This window comes from Acanthisitta chloris, unplaced genomic scaffold (genome assembly GCF_000695815.1).
Source record: "Acanthisitta chloris isolate BGI_N310 unplaced genomic scaffold, ASM69581v1 scaffold10051, whole genome shotgun sequence".
Lineage (NCBI taxonomy): Eukaryota > Metazoa > Chordata > Aves > Passeriformes > Acanthisittidae > Acanthisitta > Acanthisitta chloris.
In genome coordinates this window covers 48,514-76,366 of record NW_008656559.1, presented here as the reverse complement: position 1 = coordinate 76,366, position 27,853 = coordinate 48,514, and the positions used below count along the sequence as shown (strand labels likewise).

Below are 27,853 nucleotides of genomic sequence, written 5' to 3'. Positions count from 1 at the left end.
CAGAACAGTTCCATGGGCTCAGCCCAGTCTTCAAAGGCTGTAACTGGCCTGCATTATTTACTCCAGTAACAACAGCAATTTGTTCTCCATGGAGATCCATCCAAGAAGGATGCATCATGATTTAGCTGAGAAGCAGATGAAGTAAGAAGATCCTAATCCTTTAGATGTCATTTCCAATAGAGAATAAACAGTGAAGATAAAGGCAATGCCTACATTTGGAAAAGAGCAGAAGCTCCCTGGATGGAATAACTGTTATGAGATGTCAGTGATACCAAGCAATTAAACATGAAGTTTACTATGGTGTGCAAAACCCAACAAAGTATCCTCCATTGAAGCAAACTCTATCCACAGCTGTGCAATACCCAGTAAGTACTGGGAAGCCCAGTAAAATGTTCTTGTGCTCTGATCAGATGTGCCAAGAATGCTCAGTTGTGCAGCTGCAGTATAATACAAGAAGTCACTACAGAAAGTTCACTTTCTAACATCTTACATGGGCCAAATCCTTGTGTCTTTGTTGGTCAGTGCTCTGGCCATGGGGGGGAAGTCATTGTGTGGAGTGACAGGGATCATTCTCAAGGGGAGGTGGGCATGAGCTATGGCAGAGGGGCCACCTTTGATCAGTGGGGTAGAGGTAAGAGCCTTCCCACTGACTGTGTCTAGTCATCTGACATCTGAGCAAGTAACCCACTGCTCTCTTTGAAGTTGGTAGAAATTTGGTCATTGTAGATAACTTGGTTAAAGGTGAGATCTGTCTCATCCTGAAGCTGCCATGTGCCTTGGTTCTTGTACCTTGTGCTCTCTGACTGTACTGCTTCATTTCCCAACAGCTGTAAAGAGTGTACAGCCATCAAACTTGACATCAAATGGAGGCTATTTCATGGACACCTGGATTGACACCAGGTAAGACCTGCATAGCCTTTTGAATACGCTCATTTCACTAGCTTTACATCATGGACACCTGGATTGACACCAGGTGAGACCTGCATAGCCTTTCGAATACGCTAATTTCACTAGCTTTATAGTTACTACATTCCCACTGTAGTGGTGAGATCTTTGACTAATTTCTTCCCAGTGGGTTGAAAGATTTTCCTGCTCCCCCTCAATATAGTATCCGATTTCCATGAAAATGTATTTGGTTGAGGCCTAGGAAGCATATTTATCCCTCTGTTGCTCAGGGACAGGTGACAAAAATGGTGTTTATTTATTCATACATTGATCTTAAATATGGCACACGTTCATGGATTTGGAGCAGTCAATTTCCAAGAGAAACAGTAAACAGAGAGAAACAGAAACTGGCAGCATCCCACACTGTGGGACTCACAGGAAACAGAATAGTAATATTCTGCACATACAAGGAGCTCAAAGCACTTGGCAAATACTAGTGAATTGAGCCTTACAACCTGTGTATATCTACAGAAGTATAACTTTCAATTAACAGCTTAGGAAACTGAGGCAGAGTTACATTATGCATCTTTCTTAGCAGCATGTAAGTCAATAATACACTACACTCAACAATTTTGCTTTTGGAACAGAAAGAAAATTTGGCCCCATAAGTAGCCAATGGACTTCGGAAAAAAATGTCTATAAAATAGCATTGTAATCATGCTTTGAGTAATTTTATAAACACAAGTGAAGATTTTGAAGGTAATTTGAGGGATTTATACTTTTATTTTAAAATAGATGAATACCCCTGATCAATCTCAGACACTCAACAATTTTGCTTTTGGAACAGAAAGAAAATTTGGCCCCATAAGTAGCCAATGGACTTCGGAAAAAAATGTCTATAAAATAGCATTGTAATCATGCTTTGAGTAATTTTATAAACACAAGTGAAGATTTTGAAGGTAATTTGAGGGATTTATACTTTTATTTTAAAATAGATGAATACCCCTGATCAATCTCAGGAGGTGGCTTGATGATTTAAAGTTCTAGCCTTGATTTCATTTCGATATTGTATTTCAGGGGTAACTATGTAAGAGATCACATGAGAAACATTTTCTTCACAAAACCATTTCAATAAGGTCATACTTTGACTCAGCTTTTTCCCTGCTTTTGATATTAGAAGTTCTTGGTTAGGTTGGTTAGAGACTAATTTCCTTATACTGGACAATTATTCAGACATTATGTTTCCACAAAGGGATATTGCTCCTGAAAAGATTTTTACTTTGCTGCTCTGTTTGCAAAATGTAGCAAGGACCACCATATCTTGCCTGGTATCAATTCACCATTGTTGTATTGAAGAGATAGATATGTATCATAGAAGAAATCAGCTGTACCATTTATATAGGGTAAAGTCATGCAAACCATGCTCAAAACTAAGCTCCTTAGTTTTGGTAGCATGAAAAAAACTGCATTAGTAAATTGTATGAAATGGTGCAGAATGACTACCACTAATATCACATGCATCTTATGCAGCCATTGGTGTTTTGAACTAGTAAGCTTTGGGTGTAGAGTAAGTGAGATATACAAAGTATGCTTACATTACACGGAGAAGTCAACCAGTGACCGCCCACACACACACTTTTAAACTGGCTTGTTTGAAGGGGTCCATATTGAATCTGAAATCCCATCTCCTGTAGAAGACAGAGGCATGGAGCCACTTGGTGTAAAAGGGTCTGTGTCTGTGTCTGTTTCCCCCTCTGCTAGGTAGCGTTTCTCTCTCATCCATGCCGATCCCCCATTGGGGCCAAACGGAAAGTCGTCTCTCTCTTGGGAAATACTGAAGCCACTTGGGGAGCGCTCGAGTTCCTCATGGTTGACGGAGAGAAGGGACAACGGAGTATCACTGTCTCTCGTTAAGCTTCTTCTCTGCCTTGGAGACACCTTATCTGAGTAAGGGCTTTGTAGGTCTCCTTGCGAGTGGTAGCTAACCTGGGAGTCCACTAACGTAAATATAGGCAAAACTGTTGGCCTTTCTGCATATGAAGTTGAGGAGGTTGTGGCTTGCATTTTGCCAGAGTTTTGCCCACCTATTGATAAAGGCTGTGAATGAGTCATATGACCACGTGCTGAGAAACCATAAGGACTGACTTTGTTGACTGGAACCTGCTGGAAGTTGTAAGGAGTTTCGCGAGCACACTGCTCAGTGTATTTATATATTATTGTTTTTAATTCAGAATATTTGTTTTCTTCTCTCTTCTCCTTTGCAGGAGAAGCAGTTTCTTTCAATGGACTTATCTCAGCGACTTGTATTTGCAGCTGTTCCATATGATGCATATGCATATCAACAAGAAAATCCAGTTTCTTCCCCATGTCATTAACCTGAAAAATATCAATGTCATGATATTGTCTCAAGTCAGTTGTTCAGCAAAAGAGTCCATACTTCCATATGTGCACTTCTCCCTGCGATGGTGTGCTGCCATCTTTATTGGTCATGAAGGTAATTATAGGGTAATCATGACTTTCCCTCAGAAGCTGGGCTGCAATAGATGCCAGCTTATTGTTTAACTGCCTCAGAACAAGAAGACTTGCCCCTATGAACTGTGCCAAAAAATTCTTAGTGTTGCTGGATATTTAATAGTCCAGTATCCAACAGCAGTCTATAATATTATGACAAAGTCTTGATACCATATGGTAAATAGCTATTACCAAAATATAACAGATGGAATTACCTTTGCATAGAGACCTATTGTCTAACTCTTAATAGTCCCATAACATCAGGGTTAAATATCAGAACTAATTTCCTTTCTCTTCTGCTAGGACCTAAAAGTACCTTTGGGGGCAATGCTTTTGAGTGCCAGAGCCTGCAGAAGAACAGACTGTTCACAACAGAACACTAGATGTGATGAGTATGGAGCTGTGTTGGGTCTAGCTGAGAGGGAGCTCACAGTGCTGTGCTTTATATTGGTAGCTAGAAAGGTGTAGATAACACACCAGGGATTTGGTTACCACTGAGCAGGACTGGCACAGCATCAGTGCTGTCCCTCAACATCTCAGCTCCCATTAGTAGCTGGGGGTGGGCAAGATCCTGGGAGAGGAGACAACTAGGCCAGCTGACACAAACTGACCAAAGGAATATTTCATACCATATGATGTCAGCTCAGATATAAAAGCTGAAAGAGGAGGGGGAAAGAGGGAGGGACGTTCATTATGACATTTGCCTTACAGAGCAACCATCACCCATGCTGAAGCCCTGCTTTCCTGGAGATGGCTGAACACCTGCCTGTCCATGGGAAGCAGTGAATTAATTTCTTGTTTTGCTTTGCTTGTGTGTGCATGGCTTTTCTTTCTCTATTAAACTGCCTTTATCTTGACCCATGATCTTTTAAGCCTTCACTCTTCTGATTCTCTCTCCCATCTCACTGGTGGGAGAGTGAGCAAGCAGCTGTGTGGGGCTTTGCTGCTGCCTGGGGTTAAACCATGTCAGGAGTGTAAGGGAATGAAAACATCCCTATTGAAAACCATGGTTAGGATCTTCTGCCATATGTAAGGATATTGATTGAACAGGTTTCAAAACACACAATTCCAAGTTAAGTAAATTCTTTAAAGAAAAATGAACAGCATAGTTTTGTGTCCATTAGTACAAGATCTCTGTGAGTTTTGATCACCAACAGTACAATGCTGCCTGGGTCAGCCAAAGGCTCATTCAGAATTTACGTCAGCTCTGGCATTTCTGTACAAGCTCCTCAGCCTCCATCATTGTCATAAAATTACATACCTGTCGTTCAACTTTAACAAATTTGCCCATCATACTTTGGTCTTCAGTATCTGCTGTAGATGCTTTGGCTACATATGGATCATTTCTATAAAGAATGAATAACTCTATTAGTGTTCAATGTTTCTTTGCATTACAGCAAGCAACTTATATCAGAAAACACAATTACCATTGGTGATGTATTCATATACATCATTGAAATCCATTTAGGTACTTGTCTTACAAACAGGAGTGAAAGTCTATCCTATGTGTTTATAATGCATTTTCAAAAAGTGTATTCTTGATTTTTAATTTAAATTTTTTTTGCGTTCAAGATTAGGGTAAAGATTAAGAGAAAACAAAAGCAAAAAATTTCAAATTAAATTGAAATTAATCTCTGACTTGATGGAATAATTTAAGGTTTGTGAAAAATATTGAGATAGTGTAGTTAGTGGGTCTACAGCTGGCCATGTGTTTTTAAATCTAATTCTTTATAATTAGCATCTTTGGAGACTGAATCTGAGTTTCGAGGATGAGTGTGTTTTTTTTCTCAATTTCATTAAACCAAATAGTAAGTGGCAGAGACTGGCAATGCTGACAAGACAGTCTGGCCTGGAGATTTAAAGCAGATTCCAAAATAAGTTTTCTTCTATGTAATTTCCTCCTGCCTGTCTATCAGATGGACCAACTTCAGGAGGTAAGAAGATGATCTCTAATTAAAGAGTTTTGATTCATAACTTCATGGCACCTAGGATAGTCAGGATCAAGTCAAACCTTTATCAAATGGCTTCCAAACAAACCCCAAAGGAATCTATGTCTTTCCATAACCTATGTCAAAGTCTACAAAAACATTTTCTAAGCACTTGCTTTTTAACATGGCTTGGAACAAATCTACTCTAAAACTTTCGATTTAACAGGTCCAGTTCATCTCTTTTTGATGAAATAAAAAATATAGCTGTGAATATATCTTACTAAAGGAGAAACTATAACTAAAACATGTCAGATTTTTCATGTTGAGTTACTGGTGCTATGGGCTCATTCAATTTTTGGAATCTGCTTTGTTTCCCAAATGATCATTGCCTCCTCCACATACTTAGGTCTCTGTCTTCACATTTGCATGGTTTCAGATTTTTCACTGGATGGGATAATGTATTTTCTGTAAGACTGCTTTTGTTCTGAGCAACCACAACAGCTTTGGGGACAGATTGTTGATGGTCTTGTGTGGTTCTTCATGGGTATTTATTGACAGATTGATAGTTGTAAACAACAGAAGAAATGTCATTTATTATTGAATTCTTGCTACCAGTAATGCACGAATTCAATAACTTGCTGCAACTTTCACACCCAGAAACTTGGTATTACAATTTATTTTGAGTAACTCTAACCAATCACTGGTTTAAAAGCAGCAGCACTAAAGCTCTCTGCTTGCCATTTGGTGGGGGCTATAATGAAACTTTTTTCACTTCAGGAAGATAACTAATTTGTTTACCTTCTAACTATTGGTAATTTTTATTCAGCTTTTAAGTGGGTTTACTAGTCAAATGTTAGAAATTCAGCACATGAGCAATGAAATGCATGTATTTAATTTAAAAGGTTTACTAGTCAAATGTTAGAAATTCAGTACATGAGCAATCAAATGCATGTACTTAATTTAAAATCACATTTACAAGCCATGGAGAAGCTGAGCTAGACAATTAAGAGCCATTGCTTAGATTTCAATCATACATTTTTCTTAGGGAAGTGAGTGACTTTCTGGTTCAACATTTAGCCTGTATATCTTACAGAAAAATATCCTCTCCGACTTTCTGGTTCAACATTTAGCCTGTACATCTTACAGCAAAATATCCTCTCAGCATCATTATGATAACAGTGTACTGTCTGGAGGAATAAAGGTCATGCTTATTGGTATGAATTAACTTTTTATTTCTGTATTGGGCTCTGCTAAACATTAAGTGCAAAAAAAAAATCACCTGGGAGACTGTTGCGAAGGGTAAGAAAAAGCTCCTCCCTTTTGTGATTTCTTATGCTTAGGAGTAGATGGAGGTCCAGGTGTAAAAATCATATCTACTCTGAAAAAAAGAAAAGTGCAACTGCATAAGTCCATCTCCAAATGCTTACACATGACAGAATATGCTATGCAACTCTGAAGTAAAGATTCTTAAAGGAAGCACATGTTGATTTGTCAATATATTGAGGGTCATGATGTGTTTGTTCTGGTCTGAGTCCATAGTCAATACACTGAATTGCAATAACCTGGTAATTTAATGGCAATTAAGTAATGCACTATCTCACTGTTTCTAAACTTTGACATTTGAAACACATGACTTCTGTTCCTTCAAAGCAACCAAATAGTGCGATTGTCAAAAAAACTGCAATAGCAGCTGCTCTTAAAAATGTCAGGAGACTCATCAGGTTTTGTGCTGGATAATGAAAATTAGAATTCAGTGAAAGGTAGAATTCCTGACATTCTTAATAAACCAATGACATTCTGAAAGTTGTTGTGTCTAATTGTCAACAATATTGTCTTTACTAATCACTTTCTTGGTTTGAAAAGCATACCTTTAAATGAAGTTTCACAAGGAATCCTACTTGACTTTTTATTTGGCACAAGACCAAAAAGATTGCTTGGAAGGTTCTGGCACATTTAATTACACTTATTTACAATATCAAAATGCTCTTTCATTTGGCATATCCAACTGCTTAGATGCAAGTGAGTCTCTGTTCATTCAGCCCACACCCCAAACTGACCACGGATCAGTCAGCAATTGTCCACACACCAGTTATCTGTGTTATCAGACAATCCCTGCAGGTACATTGCATGGATTCATAGTGACCCATGGAGTTTTGAAAATGGAACTTAAAAAAGCTCAAGGCAAACCTCACAAAGACAGCTAGATATTGGCTGGGCCCCCAATCATTTCTGAGGCATCAGTCCATATTTCATTAAACTCCTATGGCTTCTTGCTATTTGTAAGCTCAATGAGTGGGACTCACCTCCCTGTTTTATTCTGGTTACAATCAGTGGAGATATAGTCACCCAAGTGAAGAAAATTTGTGGCACAGTAAGAGAGATGCAGCTGATCACATGAATGCATCTGGTTGTAGCAGAGCTTAATGGGGCCATAAAGCACAATTATGCTGACTAGTTCTCTGTAACTATAAGAGGAATCTCACAAGGCTTTGCAGGATTGTGTTTTTTCTAAAAGACCTCTAAAAAGGTCTTCTCTGTATACATGCATCATGGCTGTTCAAATTTTGCAGTTCTTCTGCTACTGGTGATACTTTATATTGGGGCATGGCATTGCTGAGCTAAACATCACAGAGCTGAGGCTCAACAATATGACTTCATCCCCCAAAGTTCTGCCATAATCACCACATAAGATAGACCAGATCACGTCAGGTACTTTTGCTAGGAGTCACAAGAGTATCTGAGAGATGCTCTGTTGTCCAAAATCATATAATGCCTCAGTTTGAGGTAATGGAAAGCTCTCCAGTATAAGGCATGTAGACCACACCATAGGTGCAGATTTCTAATATCATGAACCCTCCTCAACTTCCTGAGTTCAAAAAGATATTGCTGCATTGAAATCTAAGCTCGTATGATGCAGAGCTCATTTTATAGAGTAACAATGGTGTTTTCTGGTATATAACTAAAGAGAGAAGCTCTTCTAGAGCAATAATGGTGAGGTAGGGACCAGACATGTCTTTTTCAAGTACATAACATGCAATGTACTCATTCAGCTCATTCTTGAGAGAAATTAAGGGAAATTAAGATGTCTGCATGACATTTTGCTGTTCAGAGTAACTGGGACCTTCAAGGAAGGTGGACAGTGCTGTACTGAGATGGAACAAAGACACATGCACACATGTGCACTCAGGCCCAGACAAGACTATGGCCTCAAGCTCTGACCTGTGCTCATGGCCCAGGATGTGAGCAGCACGGAGTTTTGTAGACATTCCTCAAAAGCAGATCACATTGAACCTCTTCTGTGAGGAAACAGCTGTGGGGCAGATTGCACCTGAACAGTCACAGAGGCCTGAGATTCCAGTTTTTTTCAGATAGGTCCCTTTCACTCAGGTGAAGAGAACTTTGGGAAAAGTTTTTCTTATGGACCAGCTACACTATGCAAAGACATTGCTTCTGGGTGGCCTTGTACACAAATAGGCAGAGTATGCTTTCATTTTGTCAGCAAAAGCTGTACATTTTCCCCATATACCAAAAGACTCTTACCTTGCTTGAAGGTATTTTATTCTAGAAAGCATATCAAGATGCCCTGCTGAGTATTGCTCTATCACATCCTTTACATCATAAGGCCTCAAAGTCTCCTTGAATTTTTTTTTATAGAGACGAAACTGTAGTATTCTGCACAATGAACAGAACAAAAAGTTAATTTATTATATAAATTCCATAATGATAATTTCCAGTTTTATCAAATAATTGATGAATACTCTGGGTGTTTGGAAATTGAACATGTTATCTTCAAACAAGGCAAAAAATATAAAGAGAGACTCTCTAACATCATACCACATTTGTAAATATATAATAGTTGGCTTTTCATAAATAATATGCTAGAACAATTGGTTCAAAGCTACAAAATCATGTTTGAAGTTTGATTTTGAACAATAAAAGTCACAGGAAATTTTGAAGCTGTGAAGCTGAAGATGCTTTTTAATGCTTCAGCATATTATAAAGCTAATTTATAGTATATGTAGTGCTTTTCATCTTGGTTTTCATTTTGCACCTGGGAAGGTTTTGGATAGGAAATGCTAATTAGCAGCAAATGTGGATGTTAAGAAGTCAGGAACAGTTCAAGTTGTCAATAGGAGAAAAACTGTTAGAACTGCCTGAAGTGTCCTTGAAAAAACCAGCAGTATAATGTTGTAATGGTAATAAAATCATTGCTGTTATTATTACTATTATTATAAAATATCCTAGTAATTAGGACCACTGCTGGGCAGAGCACCTGGAAAATGATTGGCATTCATTTTTCATTATTTTCTGTTTATACATTAATTTACACTGTTATATCGTGGTAGATTGCACAAATTAAAGAAACATTTAAAGAACAAAATCTTTATCTGTTGTCTTCATCTATTTTAGGCTTGGGATTTGGGAGTTTGTTTTCTCAGTAGAGTCTCCATGTTTTTGTTGGTCTGAATTGGGGAATTGCTGTTGTCTGTTAAGATTCTGGCTTGTTTTTTATTTAAGGTTGATGGGGTTTTTTTTAAATGTTTTTAAAATCTGTATAAACTTCCTTTTAGCAAAGATATTTCTCTTACAGCTTTTTAAGGGCTGCTAACTCTAACTATCTTGCTTTTAAGTCTTTCAAGATTTCAAAATTTTACCTATGCTTATTTTAGCCAAACTATGTATGATAACAGCTAAACTATACATAAAAAAACATAAATGAAAAATAGGAACCACACTGTTAGCAATTTCAATTCAAAATCTCCTTGATCATGACCCTGAAATCCATTAAGTGGTTTTGTCTGAAAGAATTACTTCCCATTAGTGTTCAGGGCCTAGGCAAACTACACGAGATAAAAAAATCTTGGCTCCTGATTGAGTTTAAAGAGAAATTGCATGAATCAATTAGATTTGGACAGGACATGGGGAAGAAGTTTTGCAAGAGTAATAACAGCATGTTTCTGTGTTTGAAAGGAAGGAGGTATCAGGGAAAGAAATGGAAAACTATGGAGGATATAGTAATGAAGAGACTTCCAGTTGGAGGGAAGCAGTCATAGGTAACATGAGCAAAGCCTATGGGACATGGCTTTCAGCAGGCTTGAGAAAACTTGGAATTTTAGTGACTGGTTCTCCTGCATCCAACTGAAAAAGAACTAGGAGAATACATATTATGGTTTTACACTTAAAAGCAAATGATTATATTCTTACAATCATCATCCTAGAAGTTTTTATAAGATAATTTAGGGGCACTCCAGACTTGCAGTATTTCACCTGGAAGGTGGTAGGTCCCTGGCCCAAAACTTTTTAATTTCTGGAATAAACAGCAATTGCAATGGAAGCAGAGCATTTTTCTATGGGGGCATTTTTCAAGGGGAGAGAATAAAAAATACTGTGTTGAGGAGTAACAGAACATCACTGACTGAATTCTATTTGCTTAATATGCTAAACACATTATCAAGGCTTACTAGGAGTTTTCTAACCCTAGGGAATATCTCTTGTGATATGAAAATAGAAGTGACACATGTCACAAGCCAAAAACTGCTGAAATGGAGACCTCAGCATCTATTACAAGATGACAGCTGAAAAATATATTGCACACTCATACAATTGTGAATAAAGAAGAGTTGAGTCAACTCAGAGTTTTCTGTTAAGCAAAAGTGCCAGTTTTGCATAAACATTAGTCACTATATTGAGCAAGACATTATATTTATATAATATTTTAATGATGAACTGTATACAACATTATTTTATAATAAATATGGAGTATCTTGCACAAATGACACAGTCAATGTTACTGAAAAACATTCTCCTGTCTGCATATTTTCAACAGTCTTGTGCTTTTGAATATGTCCAGAATTACCTAATCTATTGCATTTAAAAAAAGCAATACAGCAATAGTGAATCAACATGTACCAACATGGTAATGTGATTTCCTGAAGCAGAAGCATTCAAAATCACAAAAGAAAGAAAGCATTGAGGAGCACTAGAGACGTTTACCTGACAGCTCGGATGGCTGTCTTGAATGTGGGGATCATATCTTCCATAAGGAAATCACTACTGTCACCTCTGTCTTCTGCCATGGGTTCCCCTGTTCCTGCATCTGCAAAGCAGTTCAAAAAAACAGCTATGTGAACATCTGACCACACATATTTAGAGGGATGTCTGGCTGACTAAGGCACTACAAAAATTAAGTGTAATTTAGTAAAGGAACATCTCTTTCAGGTTCCTCTTTTGCTGGACAGCTCCTCAAAGGGATTTAATAATTTTGGGACAGCTTTAAGACACATTATTTGAGGTATCTCCTCTCAGATTCCAGCATTTCTGAAACATTGGGAACTTTTGTTCCTTTCCAATGGATCTTTGCCCAAATTATTTCACTTGGCCACAATTTAAGTTCTCCTCTTACTTGCACTGCTTGGAGCTCATGTACCTTCATGAAGGAGAATAATAAAGTTCCTGTATGGATCCCCAGAACTACATCCATGGTAGTATGCTCAGCCTGCTGTGATGCCAGCTGGCACAATAAAGGGGATTTAGAGACCGTTTAGACACTATAGGCAAGATCTCAGGGAAGCTGAGGGGAAAAATGCCTTGTTATGTTGCATGGACACCCAATGGAAATCTCCAGAGGGGCAGCAGTCTTTGGGAGAGTGGAAGGGAAAAAGCCATTGACTCTATAAAACAGGTTTTATGAGATGACAATGAGGAGATATTTGAGATGCCCAAACACAGGCTAATGCATGGCTGGATGCAGTAGCTACCTCAGCGTAGCATCCCTGCTAAGAAACTGAACCATGATGGAATGTGCTTTTGGGGAACATAGATTTACTGCCCAATGTGCCCTCTTTTTGCAGGTCAGATAGGTTGATTCTATCACTGGCTTTATCCTATATCAATTGCTGCTTTTATAGAGGGCTGATGTCTTATTTCAAGCACTATGTTGTCTGGATTCCAGTATTCATTTCCTGGGGTTTCCCCAAATGTATCATGCAAAACTAGGTACCAGCCATGCTTGGCCCAGAAAGTCACAAACCTTCAACAGAAGATGCAGAGGAACAAAGCAAAATGGGGAAAATATGGGATGAATAGAAAGAAATCAACAGAGATGGCTACCTTCTGAGCTTTGCCAAAAAGCATACGCTTTCATTCGGAATGCAGTGCGAAAACGCTCCTTATTATTCAAGACAATATTCTTAGGCTCTTTTGAAGGACTTTCTTCAATGGCATCTACATTCAGAGGGGTAAATAGCTTTCCTTTAGTATTGGTACCACGAACCCGATCCAAGAGACCCAGCTTTTGGCTACAAAATAAGCAAAAGTAATCATTTTCCTCCTTTGTACACTATTAACTGGTTTTCATGATTCTTTAAGTATATAATGGGCTAAATAAACATTTTGTATACAAGGACACTGCTGGGGCTACCATAATAAATCAATGTCTTTGTAAGCAACAGTTAAGCTCTACAGATAATTAACTGCTTTTTATGAGCATTTTTTTGTATCAATGTTGAAAATGTTACCAGAGGGTCTTGCTATCCTCTCCATGCAAGGCATCACAGTGCTTCAGCTCACACAGCATGCCTGAAGCATTAGATTTATTATTAAGACAAAACACAGCACTACTGCCATGGTCAGGGACACATTCCACTAGAGCAGGTTGCTCCAAACCCCATCCAGCCTGGTCCAGAATACTTCCAGGGATGGAGCATACACAGCTTCTCTGGGCAACCTGTTCCAGTGCCTCAGCACTCTCACAGTGAGGAATTTTTTCCTAGTATCTAATCTAAACCTGCCCTCTTTCAGTTTGTGGCCATTCCCACTTGTCCTGTCACTACATGCCTTTTTTAAGTCCCTCTGCTGCTTTCTTGCAGTCCCTTTTTAGATACTGGAAGGTGCTCTAAGGTGTCCCCAGAGCCTTTGCTTCTTCAGGTGGAACAACCCAAACTCTCTCAGCCTTTTATTCATAGAAGAGCTGTGCATAGTCAGGAGTAAAAGAAAGTCAGATGTGCTGTGAATCAAATAAACTTTCAGGAATACTCTGGCAAGGCATTGCTGAGCAATGACTATGTATATGGCAGAGCAGGCTACCTTGTTCTCACCACCATTCGCTTTCAGCTACCTCTCACTATGCCAAGAATTGGCAGGACCTGTATGAGTTGCAGTGAAGTGTCATAAGTAGCTCTGCTGCTGACTCCTTGCACTGTCCTTTTACAGATTTACTGTCCAAAGACATTTGTCCTTCAGTGACAACACAGCTAGAATTACATCTGCCTACCCTTTTACCAGCATCACTAACCCTCCTGACAGCCTGATCACTGTAGCAATCTTGAAGGCAATCACTAATCCCACAGAAAAGAGCAACAGCAAAGTATTTTCTAGTGAATATGTCAGCTTATATATGTTCTGAATATCTTTTAGGTGATAGATGTTATAAATATTTGATTTGCTTGTTCATTTTGCTGCTCAAATATTTGCTAATTGTGCATTTGCTAAATAAAAGCCCCAAACGTGCAGCACTAAGGCATGGGCAGAAAGCCTCCCTTTTAACACATTCCTGGATGCTGGAGCATGAATAGCTCTAGGGAGAGGTGGATTGTGCACACATGGTCAAGAGGCAGTTCTGTGTGGGACATCAAGTAAAGCAGGTTGAGTGTGGGGAAGGAAGAAAGCACCATAGCTGGCAGGTTTCTGAGAGCCAAAGGACCAACAGCCATAGTGACCAGAAGAAAGGAGATTTAATGGGTATCCAGTAAGGTATCTGTGCAGTACACTCAGCTGAAGCCACTAAACCTGCTGGCAAGAGAGGCAAGTGTGGAGAGGGTCCACCGTGCAAGGCCACAGTGGACAAGGATGGAGGTTTGTTTGCAGACCTTGCAGGTATGAAAGAAGGATTGATTTCTATCTCAGAGCTCTGGCTGTTGCAGTATTCCACCAGAATGGAAGCTCTTAAGACATTCTTCTTAAAATGATAGAGGAAAGACTGAAAGACACATATGATGACATCACAGCTTTCCTAAGAGTGCTGACTCTAGTAGAAATACTGCAATTTGCAACACACAAAATTCCTACCTGATATGAGCATTGAAGATCACAGCTCTGGCAAGTTTTTGTGCTGTTGTTTTGTGGGGATTTATTTTAACATGAATTACTGGGGTTCTCACCTCTATGATGTTTCTGATCAATACATCTTTGACCCAGGAGGTCACAAAATATCACAAAAAGATGCAAGCACTAAACCTTTGGGTAGGATTTTTTTTTCAGTCCTTCTGATTTTTTTTTGTTGATATGACAGCACTTGTGAATGCAATTTCTGCAGCCTAGTAAATTCAGACACTTGCCCTGTCATTGCATGTATAAAGTGCATGTGTGTGTGTGAGTGTGGAAGTGGTTACTAAGAAGGAATTGTGTGAGTATGGAGACACACAATCAGCCCTGATGTATCAGCACATCCAGGAGATAAAAACATGGATTTGAGTGAAGAATTAGAACAGTCTAAGTGAATGATACTAATATTGCTCAGACAAATGTACAGGGCAAGAATCAAGGATTACTTCCTTCTTTGTAGAAAAATATGAAATGTAACTTCTGGACATCTGTGACAAAATACGTTTTGTGCATTCTCACATTTGGGTTTAAGAACTCTTTGTAAAAATGGTTCTCACAGTTCTTGATTTTGGTTTGGAATCTTGATCTTACTGGCCCATTGAGGTGCTCTAATGGCTGAACTGATGGTGAGTGCAGAGTCCCAACAAGTCATTTGTGTGCTACTAAGTTAGGGAGATTCCTGTGACCTCTTTTCTGTGTCACTCCTCTGTTGCAGAGGCCACGTTTGAGAGCAGTATTGCTTTACAAGAGAGATGTCTTAACTCCGTGGCATTTCTGTGAAATTTTGATTCTTCAAGCACTCAGCTACCATATGTAGGAAAAATATATACAGAAGATTACAACTAATGAACACATTTGAAAGGGCATGAAAAATAAAGGTGAGGAAGTCAAAGCAATATAAAGAAAAGAGAGCACTGAGGCATGCATGGCCTGGTAGTGATCTCTGTAGGCTGAAAGAGACTGTGAAATAAACTACAAGAATAAAAAAGCCAAAGCATTTTAATGATGAAGAGATTTGTTCAGTGATAATAAAATGAAGATTTTTTTTTTTCCCTCGGTCTGAAAAAATCATATGTGCAACAGGCTTGTTTTGGAGATCAGCTTTCTCCTGGAGCAGGGATTAGGAGGTCACTGATGATAGATGACTGATATAGATGAATCTCAAATGAAAGGAACAGTGTAGTCCACTTATTTTTTAGGATTTAAGATTCAATTTCAAAAGCTTCTGGAGCGACCTTTCAGGATAAGAAGGATTAAATGTAGCAGTGAAACTCCGATGATTTCAGATGATGTCAAAGGCAAGAAGTGGTCACATACTACACACTGGCTTCAGGCAGCATATTAAATGTCACAAGATTTGAGTTAGTAACACTAAAGAGAAGTTCTCAAGAGAAGAATATGTTTAAGGCACAGAATCTGACAGATGAAGAAACTGAAAACACAGATGAGAGAAGATCGCTATTGTTTATAAAAAGCAGTTTAATACTATATTAGAAGGATATAGTTGTCATTACATGTGGCCTGACTCTCCAGAAACTTGCTTAGTCCTTCTAAATACATATCCAGATGCCCCAAAGCTTGCCCCTTAAAACACCTGTGATAGCAGCCTTCCTTACTAAAAACCAGACACATAAACTGCATTGCAAGGATCTATAGGGATCAGATCAGAAAGAAAAGGATGATGCAAAGAATCCAAAACATTCATCTAGTGAACTTTTGTTTCTTCAATATAAGACAGAAATAGAGGCAAGACATACATAAATCTCTGCCATGGAGCTGCACAAGAACAGAATTGACCAAGATTTGATATCCTCCTCATAGATCAAAACTGATCCGAATATTCCTCTGCATTCAGCACAAGACTAATTATTTCCAGTGATATCTTCTACTGCATATATAGGAATGCTCAATTGTGGGGTGTTTTTTTCCTTTTTTTTTTTTTTTTTGCGGGGTGGGATATAAGGTAGATAATATGAATCAAAAGCATTCCCAAATTCTCTGTCCAAGGAGTTTCTCACCTATCCCCATCAATAAGTATCAGTTTAGGATCAAACTATTCTCTGAAGAATGTTGCTCGAGCGTGTTAGGTTTAGGAGCTAGAACTCATCTGATCTGTCTTAAGCTGTTAAAGAAGTTAAACATCCTGTCTAAGATTAATCTTCAGACCCATTTCTATAATCAGTGGGAAGTAAGCAACCCTAACCAGTGAGTGGAAAGAGGGTGTTTCAACTTGTGATGACTTTACACTTGGAGAACTTGGCTCTTGTTATTGACTACAGAGAGACCTAGATGAGAAATCATTTAAAAAGCAGGTCTCTAGTCTAAGTTAAAGTTACCTGAGCTGAAGCTTTTCTCGTTAATTAAATCCTGCTGATTACCCCTTAAAGTAACATTCAGATTTGTAACAGTATGTTAATGAAATAGATATAGACAATAGTGTTCATATCCAGGCAGCCAGAGCAGTAGAATCATCAGAAAATAATTCATCAGCTTCACATCAAAGAATACAACAGTATGTTGTATACAAAAGAACCCAAAACAAAACCCAAGCTTCTTTCCAGATAAAGAGTAGCTGTCATCAGGAAAAAAAATGGACTTTATTCTCATTTCCAAGGGATGAAATCTGGATCTGCTGGGGTTTTTGTTTTCATTGATCTTTTTAGAAAGACTTAGGAGACATTTGTTCTCATGACACAATCTCCTTCATTAAACCAGCATGCGCATGGCTCATTCTCAGAGTATGAAGCATGCGCAGATCACATCATCCTTCATGAGAGTGGCTAGGACAGTGGTTCCCACTCACAGGTTCAGGTACTGCTGCTTGTCTTTCAGACTCTTCCTACTGCTGTTAGCTACTCTTCCTCCCCTTGGAACAGTGGCCCCACTTCATTTGGCCTCCTTATGTTCAACCAAATGTGATTCCCATCTTCCAGCACAGTTCCAGAAACTGTGGGGATTCAAATGCATACCAAACATGCTGAGGAAAATGCAGGGTGATTTCTCTGTCTAGCTTGGATACATTGCCATTGCTTGTCCTGCATGCTATGGCATCCTCACCCTTGTGGTGAAATAAAAAATTTTCTCAAACCTATGTCTCTAAAATGGGGACCCAGGATAAGAATTCCTTAAGTCTGTGATAGATACAGTTCACCATAAAGGGAGGAAGGTGGAAGCAGTACAGATAGTTTGGCTTGAAATCTTCCTACCTAAAGAAAAATTCAGCTCTCGGGTTCTCGTTCCCCAAGAGCAGTGAGAATTATTTTGGATACTCTGAGAGATAATTTGGTGGCTGGATATATGAGAGATGTCTGGTTTCTGCAGCACATGTTTTATCCTTGCTCAGAATAAAGAGTGGGAACCACTGACCTAGAAGTACTTTTCCAGAAACACTCATGCAAAGAAATAATGCAGTTACATCCCATCATGCAAGCCAGATACTCTCCTCTCTGTCCTTTGCCTAGTATTGGAGTTTCATAAGCAAATGGTATGTGTGTGAGGAGAAAAACAATGAAGTAATGCTAACAGTGAACCAAATAACCCTCTGCCATGTATTTACCACTTTCACCTAACAAGGACTAATAATAATCAGGAAATGCTTCCATATTTTTCACAGTTTAGCTAATAACTAGATTTAGTTAGTCTCAAGTAACTAGAAGCAAAAGACAGTCATGTTTACTCCAATATTTTTGTACCTTATCAGCTGAACATATATGAACTTAGCTTTGGAAAACCTAACATTCTGAATGAGATTTTCAGAAGTATTCTGATTTGAACTATTCCTAACAGAAAATAGCACAAAACTAATGCTATGAGGACAGACATGAATCCTGCAGTGAACATGTTTAACTGATCTCGGAGAGTCTATGAGTTTTCTTAAGATAAAACCAAGAGTACTCTGCCCCTTCCAAGGTAATTCTGAACTTTGGTCAGTCAGCTTTCTCTTTTATTGAGTTACACTCTTGTCTCCAGAGAGGACCTCACAAAAAAGTTCAGTTTCAAAATAGTTGACTGCAACTGCGTGACAGCTAATGTGTTTACTTTGCACCCTCAATCTTGGGGTATAAATTTGCAAGTCTCTAATGCCTGAGGAGCAAACATCCCTTCTAAGTCAATGAATTTCTACACTCTTTGATGGTGTATGCCCTCATTGGTATTTACATGTGGGTGTGACTCTAAGTCCAAACTCACCTATCAACCACATTATCTGCCCAGAAACATGAACCTAAGTCCTAACTTGGGCTCAACTTTGATGCCCTTCAGAAAGAGAAAGAGCCCTTATGCACACAAAAGGCCTTTTCTTAGCCCCTTTTCTCAACCACACTTTCTAAAATGATTTGAGATGGATAAAAACAAACAATGTCATGTAAATCTATGGGAAGAATAATTCAAATCCAATTCTTTGTGAAAACAGGATGGATATTTTTCACCAATGGATGCAGCTGTTGCAGGTAGAAACCTTGTGGATGTTGACCCACTTTTTTGCTTTGCAGTGAACAGATCTCCATGTATCAACCACTAGAATGCAAATCAAACTGCAAAATCAATGCCTCTTGACTATTTTGCATGGGCCAATCATCAGATGAAAAAATGGAGTGCTTCACTAGCTGCTCTCCAAAGCTGAAGAGCTTCAGCTAGAAAAGCTGAGTTGTTTGATGATTTCATGTTTGTGGAATGAAGTGGGAATGAGAACAAGGAGCTAAAGTTGAATGACAGCAAGGTGTTTGTGTGGGATAGAACAAAATGCTTGACAATTCAGTCAAAATATTATTTCTAATATGTCTTTCATATTGCTAAAATGCCACAAATTATTTCTATGTTTCTTTGCAGGAATATAAAGTTCTTGCCCCACATCTTAGGTCACAGTTCAGCAAGATATTTAAGCATGTCACTAACTTTATTCAGATGATCAAAAGCATCCACTTGTTTTCCATTTGCTGAACCAGAACCTGCAAATACACATGCAAAGATGTTGTTCCACTGAACTCAAACTCAAAGTAACTTGCATGAATTTGTGTTGGCAGGGTTGGGACTGCATAAGGAACAGTATTTAGCTCTTACAGTATATTTTTCTTACAGTAAATTTTAAAATGATTTGCAGAGTAGGTTAGTATCATTCCCATTCTATGGAAACAGAGAAAAGGCATTTGTTTTTAAGCATATCACTGGGAGAGCCAGGATTATATCCCATGTTTTCTGAACAGCAGAACAATTAACCAGGTCATGCAATTCTTTTTTTATGCTTAATAACTTTTCAGTCTTATTGCCCCTTCCTTTTGATGGTGGTCAGATGAACTACTGTAGTAAAAACAGAAAGTGCAGGCAGAGAATGGCATGCAAGAAATATGAAAAGAATAAGGCTCAACTGTTACTTGAATGTATATACCTAAGTTTTCTTGTGAGGCTTGATCCAAAGAATGACTCCCTACTAAACATGACATTACTGTAAAGTGAAGAAAAGTTATTAAGATGAGACGTTAATGATTACCCATGAAAAGCTCTATGATAAAGAATGGGAACAGCCTTTCATTTGTAGTTAATGTAGTGTGCAGATCAGAGTGGCTCTTTTCTCCTTCCTGTTTTGGGCAGATGTATCATGATGAAATGCTAACAGTGAAATTTTACACCCTGCAAAGTATGATTTTATTTTCATTTTGTTGTTAGCACTGGCAATACAAAAATGCACCACATTTTATATATTCTTTCATACTCACATAATAGGTACTGATTATGCCACTTAAAAAGATCAACTTTCCAAAGGCAGAGAATATTATTTATCTTGTAGAGATAAGGAAACAGGGATAAATTACTTTTCTGTAATCATATAATAATAGATCTAGGAATGAACATGCTCTCCTTATTTCTAGCTCTGTGGTTGGACAATGGGGTTTAGGAACAAGACCCTATTTCTTCACTAAAATTCTTTACTAAAGTGCCGAAGTTTCAACACGAGTCAAAATCAGTGGAACAGATGCTAACAACAGTGCTGAAGAAATAGGCCCAATATTCATTCCACAAATACAGACATAAAAAGTCAGTTCAGAATAAACAATATGTCCATCAAGCAAAGGCCCATCTTAAATGTAGGTCAGGCTCCCAAATGTTTGCTGAATGATTTGCTGCAGCCTGGCAGAAATGAGCATTAGTACCTCTTTCTCATAAATCTTCCTGCTTGAAAGCTGAACAGATGAAAAGGCTTTGCAATACATGGAGAGGAGCAATTGTCATCTGAGATTTCATGAGGCTGAGATTTATGTGAGATTTCATGGGCACTGACTAAGGAAGTAAAAGCTAGTGGCACCTCTGGCACGAAGTCAGCAAACTTCCCACCAGTGAGTCATGGGTAGCACAGCCCCAGTTACTCCTGGGCTGGGGGAATATACAGAGCCCATAGGGAAAATGCTATTCTTAACAGAGTAGCATCATATGTACCACTTCCCTTCACTGTTACAGGATCCAGGCTAGGAAGGGCAGTGCAATGTGTTCTTCATCATATCTCCTGTCTTCACAGTTTTAGTTTAATGGGAGCTTCAATAAAGCCTTGGACTGCTGCCAAACTTTGATCAGTTTTCTACCATGACAAGTCCTTCCCTGCAGCCTTGCCTTGGGATCCAACTTCTGAAATGGACTCTTCCACTCTGATGTGTCCCCTGTGTTTTTGGCAAATGGTCTAAGAACAAGGAGATGGATCTAGCTGTGACTCTGTCGTGATGCCAGCTCCTGCTTCCAAGGAGACATCCTAGAAGGATCTGTCACAGAGTTCAACTCTAGTACTATGGAGTTCCTAAAGACCTTTCACGCCACTCAGTAGAAACCTTGCCACTGAAAGCACTTCCCATCCTCAAATTTTGACGCAGCCAGGCCTCATTTTTAATTTATTAAAAGCTTCTATGAAATCTTTAGACCAATTCTTCTCTCTCCTTATCAACCACTGATCAGACAATGCCATTTATTACTACAGCTGCTTTCCCCTTAAGTAATTAACTGGTGTTAAGTCCCAGTTCTTAAGTCCCCTTAAGAATCTGGAGACTGAGGGCACTTATGGGCTGCTCTTTCCAGTAGGACCATGTTCCCTTATTGCTCATTTGTTTCAATACAGCCAAAGCACAAACTGCAGTGGAGTACGAGTAATACTTTCTATCCTAAATTACTGTAGGAGGAAGAGGATTTTTTTCTTTCTTTTCCTTATTTTTTCTTTAAATTATCTGGTCTGTAAATAAGATTTTTATGAGAGATGGGAGGTGGTACTGTCAAAACAACCAGATTTTATGGCTCAATCCCATTTCTATTGAAGTCGGTGGATGCTCCCACAAGTACCATCATTTGTCTGTTTACCTGGAGGGTTTCCAATCCCTTTAATTGAATGTTTCATTTCATAAAAACATTTCTGCTAACAAGAAGGCTCCAATGCAGGTTTACTGATGATTTTGTTGAAGGTTATTACATATGTAACAACATAAAATCAAGCTATATCCAACTAGAATTAGAGGCTTTGGGATTATAGTCTTAAAGATTTTGAGCTTTGAGTCATGCTTTTCCATTTTTAATTCAGTGTGTCAATATAAAATGATTTCTAGTGGTCTGAAAAACTACAGTAACTCAAAGCTACTCCACAAACTGTTCAGCTGCTGCAGGCGCAGGAGCTTCTCTCGGGGGGCTGTGACCAACAGTAAACTGCAGCAATCATTCACTTAATTTTAATCTACTTCTGCATCTGAGTCAGAACATTTTGACAGAAGGTATGGAATTACATACTTAAAAGGATTTCAGCTCATAAGCTCTCTCCTTTATATTAAAGACCAAAAGTCAGCTGTTGCCAACACTGGAGACGGCTAAAATCTCCAAACATCTACATTAATGCAATTGAGCTTGCTCATGACTGCACGGGCTTGGCAGTGCCAGGGATGTAGAGTACTTAAGGTTCATGAGGGTTCACAAAGTAGGTAGCTCCCACCCAGGCAGTCTTTGAAGAGGAGCAGTTTAACTCATGACGATGGTGGCAAGAGAGGGAAGACATCCTTTCCCAATAATTTGTCACTAGAGCACTTATCTGTACTGTAAGAGAAGTTGGGATAGGATTTTATTTTCTGTTAAATAAGGTTTGAACCCCAAAAATTCATAGGAGAACTGCAAGTGTTCATTTCTTTTTTCAACTTCCTTTATTGAAGCTATCATGTGTTGCACGAAATGTTTAAAAAGCAAAAAGGAAAAGGCATTTTTTCATCAGGCCAGGGACTGGAACTCAGGCCTGACCTCTGACTAACTGTTTTCAAATATTGCTACAATTCTTATTTCTTTTCTCTGCGTGGTAAATGGGGATGCAAATGGAACTAGCTTCACCATGAGTCTGTGGAACTATGTATGCTTTAATTGCTATTGACTTTCATTGCGGGTGATCCATTGATAGCAGTATAGCATTAAGTTTTGACTTACTTAGAATTATTGTACATGCTGTTGACTCTTCTACTTAGCTGAAGAGGGTTATAAATATATCATTTCCATTTGAGACCTTGCAGGTTGACTGACAGTGACTGCTCTGCTGTAGTCTTCGGTGACTGACCAGTATTAGGATTGATGGTTCCTTCATTCTCTTCACTTGTAAATTCCCCAGTGTGACTGGGAGCTTTCCCATTTGTTTTCAGCAGGGGTGGAACCAAGGCCTCAAACCTAACATAGCTTTTACAGTACTGCCAGAGAGATTGACTATCCTGCTGTTCTATCTTAGACATTCATCTTAGTATTTATTGTCAAGAAATCTTTGCACATGGTGAATGGAAACAGACTTGGTCCCTTACACCACAACATTGCTCTGTGCAAGACTGTGGAGCAACAACATGAAGCAGAACTCTAAATTTACCCCAGGACAGCCAGAATGCTAAACCCTGGCTCTATAGCATGGATCAGGAGAAATGTAGACCATGATTAATCATAACAAACAATAAAGCTGTTAACAGACAATCAGCAAGCAACACTACCTTTGTACAATTAGCATTTTAGCTATGATACTAAACTGGGAAAAAAGCAAGCAGTTAGGAAATGGATTGGTTAATAATTTTAATGGCTACCTGTGGTGTTAGTAGCATGTTTTGGTTAACAGCTCACGAGTCCACAAAGAACTATTTAACTTGCATCCTCCAGTAACTGCATTAAAACATACACATAAAATAATGGCAGCTACATACCTGGCAGTACCATCCAATTGCTCTTTCCTTTTATAGAAGAGAGGAAGCATTGCAAGAAAGCAAGGAGAGAAGAATCACACGATAAATTCAGCAGATTTTTAAAATACAAATCGCTAATCGACTGCTAATAGTTTATACCTCTTCCGTTCTGTGACCGTAACTGACAGCAGAATAAAAGCTACATTTTCAACTAGCCATAAAGCAAAGAAAGTGATATAGATTCCTGAAACCAATCTGTGCTGTTTAGATTGGCAATCCAGTCTTTGGTGAGAAGTGATCTCACCTGGCCTCTCTCCCAGGACCTTATTTGCAAAACACCTATTAAATTTCAGGTTTCATTTGAATCACAGAAGAACCTACAGACAATGAACAAGCTTGAAGTCAAAGTAGTGAGTCTAGACTCTGTGTGAGTCTCAGAATTATTCTCTTAAAAAAACCCGAGGTCAAGAAACCCTCTAGAAATTACTCTATAATGGAAAATGTGGGAACAGACAGAGAGTGAGAAGGGATAAAGAAAAGGAAAAAAATATATTGAGCTTTAATTAAGCACTTATGGTGGGGGCTTCTTTTAGCAATTTCCTTTTTGAAGCATGTGAAATCAGTCCTAAGGAATAATATTGTGAATAAAAGGAAGAGTTAGTACTTGTAATTTGCCATTTGTGAAGGCAGGAGCCTGAAACATTTCAAGTGGGTTTTGAGCAACAGCTGGAGTTGCAGTATTAGTGCAGGGAGCATGACTTACATGTGGAGACCTCTGAGCTGAGCACATTTTTTCAGAATGAAAGCTTAAAGCATTAACTTTAACTAATTCCTATTATTAGCAGCTGATAGTCTACAGCTAAAAGTCTTTGCTTTCATAAGGCCATATAGTTTTTTTAAACAACACCTTAAAATGTTAAGACATCATTGTGAGAAAGGTACCTGCTTGACAGACAAGGAAAGTGAGTATCAGACAGACTCATAGCCATGAACATATGAGCATCTATTATATTTGAATGACTTTATGTATGAAATGCTTTCCATTGAACTCAGAAGTGGTGACCGAAATGAAACTAAGAATTCAACTCCTCAAAAGAGTTTTCCTGTGAGCTGTCAATTAATAGTTTCAGTGGGAGACAGTTTTAAATATGTTTTGGCTGTCCTCCACTGAATTATCCCCTTGAGCACCTGGTATTGCCAAAAGACAAGTGTTTAGCAAGCATTAATTATGTTCACATGCCACGGTCACCTCTGAGAACAACAAAATTCTCAGGCCAGTTGAGTTAAAGAAGGACAAGCAAGAATTTGCAGCTTAGACCATATATTAAAGTATACACCCACATCATAGAGACTCTGAGAAGTACAGCTGCCTCTGAAATCCAGGGCTAAAACTTTATCAGGATCAAAATTACAGAGGGAGAAATTGAGATTTCCAGGGTAATTAGTTACAGGTTCTTACAATGGGAAGCTGATGGAGAGGCAGACTTCTCCTTTGTTTAATGCCAACATTAGCCACTGGTGGAGTCAACCACGTGCACGTCCCACCAGGGGAAAGGAGAAGAAATGGGTGCAGAAGCCAAAAGCACATTTTTCATTCTCAGCCAGGAAGTTAACTGGCAGCTATCTGTTACCTAAAAAACCCTTGTTGATATATTCAAAGTCTATGTTCCCTGTCTTGACTGATACTTCACCGAAGATTATGATAGAGGGGTGGACAATGCACCTACCTGAAAAACGGAAATGATACAATTGATTCATAAAACCTCCAGGTAGCAACTAAATCAATCCTGTTGGGGTTAGTAGCATAGTATCTCCAGGCAGCCTGAATCATAAGGGAGAGGAAATAATTAGTATTAGGTGAAGCCATTCCCCAGGCTGACTGCAGCCAGACTGTTGCCGAGACCATAACGATGCACACGAGCAGCTCTCTAGAAACTGATTACTAATCAGACTTACCAAGTGAGAGTCATTATATGGCAAAACTATTGACACTGGGTTGTGTAGGAGGGTTGTTAAAGGAGATAGGACATGGAGAGATACACGAACATCAACATGACATTACATTTGACTAAACTGTTTTTTATTCTCCTGTCTGGTATGTCTAAAATAGCTTTGAGCACTGCTGGGCTTGTCCAGTATTTCTGGAAGTGCTCTAGATAGTTTACTGTTTAATGTACCATCAGAGGAAATTTTGCTGAGCATTTAGCTCCAATCAAAATTCTCTAAGCACAAACCTAAAAACCACTGTAGCTAAATAAGCTACCTGCTAAGCAGTGATGCTTTAATTTAAAAGGTCAATTCCATTCAACAACTCATGCCCTCAGTCCCTTCTGTTTGCTAAGGAGTGGTTTTAATGAGAGCAACATAATATACAACTCAGCCTGTTTCTTCTGAGGACTGGTTTGATCCTGAGCAGTCCTGAGCACCAACACTTCCATCTGATATCACAGAAACTCACTCTGTCCCTCCATGAAAATGCTGCCATTTACTTCACTGGGCTCAGAATGTGCTCCATGCCTATTAAAAGTAACTCCTGTCAAATTTGTCAGCACCCAGACTAGTGATTTTAAGCTAAATTTCCTAATTCATAGCAAAGGCCATAACTGAAGTCCAAGTAATCTAAAGACTCTATTCTCACTGAATCTTCAGGTCATCCAGTGACATAACAGAAGATTCAGGGTGTGTTTTAGTTTTGAAAACCACATACACTGTCTATGCTATTTGCCTTAATTGAAACAGTCACTGCCTATTGTTTTACTTATTTTGCTGTTTTCACTTCAATAACGACATAATTTTGCACATAAAATGACTTTCTCAAGGGAACTGACAAAACCTGGATTTTGAAAAGAATGTTTTTGACCGCTTGTTTTCTGTGATTTTGTGGCACTGATACAGAAGTTGGTTTCCAGAAGCTAGCAGAAGAGACCCTTTCTTCTAAAGACACTGTTCTTCTGAAAGATACTCTGGGAGTTGAAAGATTCCTCAAAAACTGCAAAGATGCATTACCTGGCTCAGTGTGAAAAAACTGACAAACACACCTTCTCACCTCCTGCAATGGGAAATGAGAATTTGGGCAGGGGGGAAGTGATGGCCTTTGTTAACATGATGCTGCAGTCTTCATACACAAGACTTTTCCAAGGAAGAGATAAGTGGCTGCAAACCTGAATGAGTTCAGCTGCTGGCTTTCTTCTTTTCTCAAAATGTTTTTGACGATGTTGCTCCTGGACCTTCAATGCCAGCCCTGAGCCCAAAATGCCCTGAAAGCATAGACTGATGTGAGATTTTAGACATCAGAAAAAAATGAATTAATGATGAGAGGAAACAGGTCTGTGGGTAGAGATGAGATGACTACATGCAACCTTTGTGCAGTACAGCATGCCTTTCCCTCTGCTCCACTCATGAAACAGGAGGTTGTCATGATCCTTTCAAGAGCCACAGGCCACATCAAATCATTTTAAACTCCTCAACAGACTTCTTGAATGTCTACTGCCTTCCCAAGCTGTACGTGTTCAGGTGATGCATTACTTTCCACTCACGTTAGAGTGAAACTGTGTTTGTGTTATACAAGAGCTATGCTAAACCATAATCTGGATTTGGGTGTGCAAGACTTGCCATTCTCTATGAAATTCTTTCCAAAACTTTATCTAAAGGAAAAATATCCTAAAATCTGGACTTAGGACAGTTTCTGGTGCTATTTATCTCATCTCACTCAGATCTGGTCTCATTCTTATGCAAGGACTTTACAGACAAGGGAAATATAGGGCTGGGGAAGATGGCCCCAACTCTAATAATTAAAACAGAGGCCCCTAAATCCTGCAACAATAGGTCTTGTTGGGCTATGTGCTGGTTTGAGCTGAAGCAGAGTTAACTTTCTTCATAGAGGCTAGTATGAGGCTATGTTTGGGTTTTGTGCTGAACACAGAGTTGATAATGCAGAGATGTTTTTGTTATTGCTAAGCAGAGCTTACACAGAGTCAAGGCCTTTGCTCCTTTCTGCACTGCCAGGCTGGCAAGGAAGTTGGGGGTGCATGGGAGATTGGGAGGAGACACAGCTGGGACAGGTGACCCAAACTGACCAAAGGGATATTCCATACCATATGACATCATGCTCAGTATATAAGTTGGGAGGAAGAAGGAGGAAGAGGGGACATCTGGAGTGATGGTGTTTGTCTTCCCAAGGAACTGTTACGCGTGATGGGCCCTGCTCTCCTGGAGATGGCTGAACACCTCCTGTCTTTGGGAAGCAGTGAATTAATTCCTTGTTTTGCT

The 27,853-nt window shown here is 39.0% G+C and overlaps 1 protein-coding gene across 1 annotated transcript in view; it reads right to left on the bottom strand.

The window, feature by feature from the left end:
• Window positions 1-2,146: 2,146 nt before the first annotated feature.
• Window positions 2,147-27,853, bottom strand: part of KCNQ3 (potassium voltage-gated channel, KQT-like subfamily, member 3) — a 34,601-nt gene continuing 8,894 nt past the window's right edge. Inside the window, exons 6-14 of the mRNA XM_009084382.1 lie at window positions 26,746-26,841; window positions 25,312-25,406; window positions 23,606-23,632; window positions 12,435-12,622; window positions 11,319-11,421; window positions 8,865-8,996; window positions 6,604-6,702; window positions 4,658-4,742; window positions 2,147-3,261 (exon numbers count right to left, since the gene is read on the bottom strand). Of these exons, the coding sequence (XP_009082630.1) occupies window positions 2,524-3,261; window positions 4,658-4,742; window positions 6,604-6,702; window positions 8,865-8,996; window positions 11,319-11,421; window positions 12,435-12,622; window positions 23,606-23,632; window positions 25,312-25,406; window positions 26,746-26,841 (1,563 nt within the window). The 3' untranslated portion in view covers window positions 2,147-2,523. The remainder of the gene's footprint in view (window positions 3,262-4,657; window positions 4,743-6,603; window positions 6,703-8,864; window positions 8,997-11,318; window positions 11,422-12,434; window positions 12,623-23,605; window positions 23,633-25,311; window positions 25,407-26,745; window positions 26,842-27,853) is intronic.